At 36.3% G+C, this 7620-nt stretch overlaps 5 protein-coding genes across 5 annotated transcripts; 2 read left to right on the top strand and 3 right to left on the bottom strand.

The window, feature by feature from the left end:
- Positions 1 to 501: 501 nt before the first annotated feature.
- On the bottom strand, positions 502 to 810 carry AC631_05672 (uncharacterized protein; the record flags this gene model as incomplete). Its single annotated transcript, XM_015614501.1, has 1 exon — positions 502 to 810. One exon carries the CDS (start codon positions 808 to 810, stop codon positions 502 to 504), a length of 309 nt encoding a protein of 102 aa, XP_015464675.1.
- Positions 811 to 1094: 284 nt separating this feature from the next.
- Positions 1095 to 2300, top strand: AC631_05671 (TauD/TfdA family dioxygenase; the record flags this gene model as incomplete). The annotated part of the gene is made up of 1 exon (XM_015614500.1): positions 1095 to 2300. The coding sequence occupies one exon, from the start codon at positions 1095 to 1097 to the stop codon at positions 2298 to 2300; it is 1206 nt and encodes a 401-aa protein (XP_015464674.1).
- A 167-nt stretch (positions 2301 to 2467) lies between these two features.
- Positions 2468 to 4003, bottom strand: AC631_05670 (uncharacterized protein; the record flags this gene model as incomplete). Its single annotated transcript, XM_015614499.1, has 1 exon — positions 2468 to 4003. The coding sequence occupies one exon, from the start codon at positions 4001 to 4003 to the stop codon at positions 2468 to 2470; it is 1536 nt and encodes a 511-aa protein (XP_015464673.1).
- Positions 4004 to 4179: 176 nt separating this feature from the next.
- On the bottom strand, positions 4180 to 6060 carry AC631_05669 (fungal specific transcription factor domain-containing protein; the record flags this gene model as incomplete). The annotated part of the gene is made up of 1 exon (XM_015614498.1): positions 4180 to 6060. One exon carries the CDS (start codon positions 6058 to 6060, stop codon positions 4180 to 4182), a length of 1881 nt encoding a protein of 626 aa, XP_015464672.1.
- Positions 6061 to 6388: 328 nt separating this feature from the next.
- Positions 6389 to 7039, top strand: AC631_05668 (uncharacterized protein; the record flags this gene model as incomplete). The annotated part of the gene is made up of 1 exon (XM_015614497.1): positions 6389 to 7039. One exon carries the CDS (start codon positions 6389 to 6391, stop codon positions 7037 to 7039), a length of 651 nt encoding a protein of 216 aa, XP_015464671.1.
- Between the last annotated feature and the right edge of the window lie 581 nt (positions 7040 to 7620).

Here is a 7620-nt window from a genome sequence, read left to right as displayed (position 1 = left end):
CACATACATTTCCACCTTTACCATCTAAATTGTTGTAAATTCCTGCTTGTAAATACCCAGCAAACTGATAACGTTAGTATAAATATTTTGGTATAGTGGTATCAAGAGAAAAAAAAGAAATACGTACCATACTAGAAACATTTGAGGCGGAATATAGAATACATGCCCTTTTACTAAGTGATTCTTCACCGTACCAGTCACTTAGGAGAGAAATCGCACCCATATAGAATGGAGACTCAAAAAAATCCAATTAAAAATCTTATAGCATAAAGCTGCTCAACTGTTGTAACTCTTGATGTGCAGAATGTAAGTATGGCCCAGATCAACTCAGTACAAGGAAAGTATATCGATGGTCTCACTTTCAAAGTAATAATTTGTGAAGGAACAACTCCCACTACGTAACCTGCCATATATATGGACTGAACATAATTATAGTTATCTCCTGTTATTCCAACATCTTCCCTCATTCCAGAGACATAGGCATTAGTAAAGTTATTCGAATCAAGCAACTTGACGAAATATCCATAACTGCATAATGTTAGTATTCGCGCATAAATATAAATTTTCTATTGCAGGTTTCACGATTTCAACATACCATCCCCAAGTCAAGAGGAAAATGTCCAACTTTCTGATATATTTTCTTTCCTTATCAGTCTTGGGCCCATCCCAGACAACCTCCAAGAACTTTTCCCATCTTGATTTGTTTACGACATCAATCTCTTGCGACAACTCTCTAGTGAATAAAAGACTTTTATTTTTCAGAATAGATAAAGCATCAGCGCCTTCTTCAATCGAATTTGCTTTAGGCATCACTTGAACTACTGAAAAGTATAATTTTCTGAATATTAGCTCTCTTGTTAAGGTATTATTTAACTAATTAAGTATGAATCGATGAGTAAGATGAGCGGATCTTGATCCGCCAACTGTGGTGATAATTGCGGATTATGATTTCCGTTGTGGCTTCGACGATGAATTTTTTCGATATGAATTTGGCTATGTATAGCTGTTCATATTCGAATCCCGATACAGTTATATATACCGATTATCCGCCCCTTTGAAACTTTGACTTGTTCTTGATTATAGTAAAATAGAAAATGGTTGCAGAAATTGACTCTTACACGTACTACTCAGATTCGCCAGATATTCTCCACAGTGTCAACGAATGGAGGGAGCTTGACAAAAAGCATCTACATATCAAGATAGATCTTCCAGAGGGCTGGCCCAAGAAGCTTACAGGGTTACATGTCTGGACCGGTGAAGAATTGAGAAGGAATCCTGAAAAGTATAAATACTATTTCACGCTGGGAGATCTCTCTGAAATTCATAACGCGGTAAAAAAATTTAAACAATTAGGCCTTCCATTGCAAAAAGTCGGTAAAGAGAATTTCAAGTTGGGCTCATTAGGCTCCAAACTTGAGGGTTTTAGCGAAGATCTTTATAAGGGTATTGGAGTTAGGTTATTGAGGGGATTCAATATCGACGATTATGATGAACAGGAAAGGTTGATTGCTTATCTTGGAATAAGCTCTTATATAGGTGACATTCGGGATGCTCAGGGTTTAAACAGAGCACTTACTCACATTAAATCTATAGCTCATGTTCCAAAGGAAGAACGTGCTCCTATAGGTGTCAGTCAACAAACAACTGATCCGCAGATGTACCATTCTGACTTCGGCGGTGATATTGTTTCTTTATTCGTATTGGGTACGCCCGCTAATGGAGGTGAATCGCTCATCAGCTCAACGTATTCAATCTACAATTATCTTGCTCAGCATAGACCAGACATCATCAAAGTTTTGACTAGTCCGGAAGGTTATAAAAGGAAAGGTTTTCCAGAAGGTGCACCTTTAATATTCTACGAAAATGATGAGCTCATCACCAGTTTTTCCACTAGAAACTTCATAGGATTTGGAGAGATTCCCAGAGATAAGTCGTACCCGCTAATATCATCGGAAGAGAGAGATGCAGTAGGTGGTTTCAATGCTATTGCATATAAGTATACTTTAGAAACAGATTTACAGAAAGGAGATATAGAGTATGTGAACAATCTCATCAACCAACATTGCAGAAAAGGCTATGTTGAAGATGAAGACCACAGGCGTCATTTAGCACGATTGTGGTTAAGGAATTCCAAGTATACTTTCCTGCTAAAACTTCCTCAGGAAATCAAAGAGAAAAGGGATCAGTTCTTTCCTGTAGAATATGAACAAGAAATTCCTTTGAATGAATTGGAAGAAGATGAAATCAAAGTAAAAAGTGGTGCCGACTCAATAGATAAGATTTATGCAAAGCCTAAATAGTTTTATCGAAGAAATTTTTAATTGTTTTGTAATTTATGAATCACTAAAAGAGTAGAAATAACAAATTCAAAGGCATGTATGTACCCATGTTTGAAAAAAAAAGTATGAAAATTAATGCAATTGTCTATCATTCTAATTATTTAAATCTAAGCAAAATCAAGCAGTTTCTATTTCATTATGTACTCGCCGTTTTCGAACACTACTTGCTTTCTCATTATGGAAAGCGAGAGATCGGCAAGCTTCTGCTCTCCATTTTTAAAATCTTCGAAGTGTTCATAATAATTTTCATCGAGAGGGTATTTTCTTTCGAAGGGAAAAAAATCTTTGATCCTGTCAAAATATTTAGTTTTGATATCTTCATTTGAAAATACGTAGAAACGCGAAGTATCGGGCGTCTCCTCTAATTTTTTGAGTTCCCAGTCATATTGTTCTTTGAGAGATGGTAACTGTTTAGCATTACTCCATATACCTGCAACTGCAGCAGATTGAGATTCAAAACCGGTGAAGAGTTGCGAAGTTTTAATTAAACCAACAAAGGCTAATGTAGGATCATCTATCTTGAATATATTGTAGTATAGGTTCTTGATCCTTGAATTATTAGCAGGCCCTTTCTTCTCTGGAGAGACTGAGAGGGATAAAAGGTCTTTTTCAAAAAAAGGATAGTAGGGATAGTAACCTGTAGCTAACAATATCTTGTCAAAATCCTTCACTGTGGTACCATCATCAAACAAAATTTCTTTGCTCGAGGGAATAAAACGTTTGATTGGAGATTTCACAGTCACTTCTTTTGAATAAATAATATCATTCATCCAATCTAAGATTTCCTTCCTGTCTTTACGTGAAAGAATAAATTCTTTTGCAATTGGTTTTAAATACTGAGAAAGAGCCAATCCGCTCACAGAGCTACCCAAGACGATAATTTTTTGGTTCCTATAGTCCTCATAGTCCCTGAAAAATTTAGAATGTAAGATAGAGCCAGGATGAGCTTCTTCGTACTCTTTCAACCCTTCGATCTGGGGAATATGAGGAAGCGTATAACTTCCATTGGCTACCACGATAGCGTCAAACTCTTTCAGATAAAACTCTTTTTTATCGGTATCTCTATCCTTATGATTGAGCGTGAGTTGCCACTTTTCCCCCTTTTTCACAGCCTTAACTACTTCTGTATTGAACTTGATATACTTTTCCAAGTCATGCTCAGAAACGTAATTCTGAATGTGACTCCTTAATTCATAATCTCTCAAAAATGGGTCTATGGGTCTACCATTTCCAATATCTTTATACGCACTAGTGGAAAATCTTGTAAACCTCTTTGGTATATTTGTAAAAAGATTCTTATACAAAGGTGACCCCTTCCAAGACACTGAGTCGTTCAATTTATCAATTTCTAAAGGAAGCTGCGAATTGGAGCTTCTGATTGCACTTTGTAAGCTCTTTTCCTTTGAGTCGATGATGTCCTGAAGTGAGTCATACTGGTAAAGGTCCTTCAAATAAGATACTTTCTCTTCATCTGGAACAGCCCACACACCCCCCGGATTAGATTTCTGCTCGAAGACGACTATTTCTTTAAAAGCCTTCTCTTCAGGCTCCTTACTACCAAAAGTGCTTACACCTTCTTTAGACGTATGAAGAAATTCATATAGAGCGGCCAATCCCGAAGGTCCTGCGCCTATTATGGCTATTGAGTCAACCTTGAAATACATCAATGAACAATTAAACTTTCAAACTTAGATGAGGTTGAGAATAAAATCAATTTATGGTCAGAATGGCAGGTATTTTAAAAGGGTCCACAGTAGTGCTGTTCATGCTAATTTTCGCAATCGATGCTTGTATCGCGAAATCAAAGAGACGCACAACGGAAAATACAATCCGAGTTGATTTATTTGTATAAATCAGGAAACACATGAGACCATGAGGTTATATTAGCATCTAAAAAGTCTAATGCCCTAAAGTCAATCTTATTATTCCATAACTCATGCGTATCTAGTATACTGTCTGCCGTGCTAGGAACCGCCACCTTATAGTCCTCCATTATCCCCGAATATTCTGAAAAATCATAATTACATTGTGTATCATTACTTTGACTTCGAGTAGCCTCTAGCTTTGATTTAAGTTTAAACATTTCTTCATAATAACTAGGGTACTTCTGCCGCATTTTAGTTAATATCAATTCGTATGACCTTGATGCTGTTTTCCAGTAGTTGGAGGCGGTTTTGAGAACTGACAATAAGTACTCGAAATCTTCTCTCAATCCCTCAACGTTCACCATCACATTCGTATCACATAGAAGTATATAATTCAACGATAGAACAATTGTATAGATCATGGTTACCGTCAAGTACTTAAAAGATTGCATTCTTTCTGAAAAAACTCGCAAGGAGGCAACTACTTCTTTAATGCATGCGACAGATAGCTCAGTTGAATACTCTAAAGATTGCCTTATTTCCTTTGAGATAGAATCCTTTCCTGTTTTAATAGGGGCAAAAGGTTTGTTTATGCAAAGTACTGTCAAATAATAGTAGTATTTAAGTGCCAACATTGATAAATCCTGATCTGTTGAATTAGCACTATCCTTATTCCATAGTATTCCGAATTCTATATCATTTTTCCATCTCATTAATTGTAAGTTTATATTATTCAATGTCTGTGTTCTAAGCAAGGATTCCAAATTTTGTACGATCTTATTTTCAGTTTCATCTGCCAGACTGAGCGTTTGTACAAATGGTTCCAGCAATGTGAAGAGTTCAATCATTTTAAACATCACGAAGGTAGTGTTATCAATAGAATACTTTTCAGAAAAATTCTCTTCTCTCTCAAGAGAAAGGAATTCTCGCAAACTTGCACTAGACTTAAACGTCACTGGCCTCCCAAGTAATAAACTATTATAATGATCGTAAATGAAGCACCCCCAGAAGACCCTGTTTTCGGCCTTTATTGTGGCTGATGCCATAGAATTAGAGGTCTCCTTATACAACAAACGGTCAAAACCAAGATGAAGACCCATTCTAAACGCTAGTCCAGAGAGCATCCAGCAACTGGAATCATTATATGTGTTGTCGTATACAGATAGGTACAATAGAGACTGGATAGTAGTGGAGCATGGGTACAAGTATTTTTCGGAGAATATTATCTTTTTTGCTGCTGTATAAAACTCTGTTGATTTCTTTTGAAGCTCCTCGTTACTTGAAAGTTTTGCTCCTATTGCGCTAAGGGCATATATCAAATCTTCTGAACAAAATTCCCCCACAGTCTCTCCTTCCGTTTTTCGATGGAATTCATCGAAAAACCTCTTCCTATCGACATAAAAATTCATGTCAAAATATTGCCATGTGAAAAAATTGTCCAAGCATTCCGCTATATCTTTATTAGCCTCAAGATCCTCGTAGTTCTCAAGGGCTGCTTTCTTATCTAAGTGGGCAGCAGCTTTGGGCATTGAGGGAACAATATCCTCATAGATACTAATATTGGTCTTGTCTTCCAATACAATCTCCGAGCTGTTACTTAGAATCCTATTAGCTTTCATTTCACCATCCTGATATTGTGATTCCTCATTTTTGTTGAAAGGATAATTATTTACCTGGTCCTTGTCCACTAATTCCTTTATATGCACGAGCCTTGATACAACAGATTCTAAGGTTTCAACTTGACATTCAAGTGCCTTCACATAAAGGTTTCTGTATCTTTTTTTTCTTCCATCCAGATCAATACTACCCTTTTCACATTCTGTATCAGCGGCATTACAGTTCTTACAGGGTGTCATCCTATCGCATTTTATTTTCCTCGTACGACATCTAAGACACGCAATAGAGCATTTAGATACTTTTCTCTTCGTTATGGCCATGCTCTCAAGATTTTGAAACCTGTCTGTTAAAGTCCATCTGAAATTCTATAATGTATTCTAATACATGAGTTCATTATATCTATGAAGGTTCATCGGCTTCCAAATGTTTCTATCACGAGTTGAGGCAAGCCACAGTAGCCATTTGCATGTCAGTCGGGTAATGATGAAATAAAACAATGCAACATCCCTAAAATATAGTAAAATGATTCATTGATGAAAAGAAAATTACAATTTTAAATTCAAATCTATGAATTCGAATAACACCCTAAATCCAACTAATGATGTGCAAAGACTCAATGAAGTCATGGTAAGCGCATTCAAGAATGTAGGTTTTATTAGGTTTTTGACTAGAAGAATTAACGAACTTCCACCCGATGTTATTCAGATTGATGAGACCTATTTTACTTTCCAAGAGAGAATCCATGAACATTTGAACCAAGGTGCTCAAATCTTCGAGTCAGATGACTACAATGCTGTCGCAATATGGTATCCTCCCGGTGTAGAGGTTGCTACTAATAACCGAATTCTAGAAAAAGCACTTCTGCAAGAAACCTTGAATCAGGTCACTGAGTTATCTATTAAATCTAAGAAATTTAAGAGAGATTATTTTAAGAAACAATATTGGTACTTGAATACCTTAGCGAGACACATGAAAAAAACACCGAAAAAAGGGTCTGTTTCAGCTTTGATCTACCCTATTCTCGAGAGTGCGAAAAATAATAACAAATCGGTCTATGTCGAGGCAATCACATCACATGCTAGAGATATATACTTTCATTTGGGGTTTGAAGTTAGAGAATCATTCACGATAGGAAAAGGACAAATAGATTCTCATGGAAACGATAAGGAAAATGGAGAAGGTATTCAGGTGTTTCTCATGGTGATCGATAATGATTAATGATGGGGTATACGAAGCGATTGGAAGAAGAAAATAGTGAATGAAATCAGTAATCTTCAATAAACTTTCTTGGAATCTCTCCCCCGTTAATTTCTTAAGCCTGATTTAAACCGCTTGAGTATAATTTCGTAATTTAGTTTTTGGTTTAGCACCCACAGACGAGAACCTTTAGTGAATATATCGAATGAAGGGTGGAGAGAAATTCAAACTAGAATTTAATAAGATAGTGAGATGTTTTCTCCATTCCATCTTTCGACGTCAAAACTCATATTCTACGTGAAAGAAACTTACAAAATTTTACCTGCCAAAAAATTTCACCTTGACCGATCATGACGAGGGAGAAATAATTGCTTCTTACCACTAATTTTGTATATTTTTATCAGTCAGAACGTTCTTTCTACTTTATACCCTATATTTTTTTTTGTAGCCTCCTCATTATATCCACAAGAGGTATATTGCAACCGCACAAATTCTCCTCGAAACGCTCGTAGCAGACATTTTCAGAACAATCACTGTAACCGTAAAAAAGGAGCCACATTAAAGATTAATTCCTTTGTTCAAGATACTAAATTTCAGAAGGC

This window comes from Debaryomyces fabryi, assembly GCF_001447935.2.
Source record: "Debaryomyces fabryi strain CBS 789 chromosome Unknown contig00251, whole genome shotgun sequence".
NCBI classification, from domain to species: Eukaryota; Fungi; Ascomycota; class Pichiomycetes; order Serinales; family Debaryomycetaceae; genus Debaryomyces; species Debaryomyces fabryi.
This window is presented reverse-complemented; position numbering and strand designations above follow the sequence as displayed.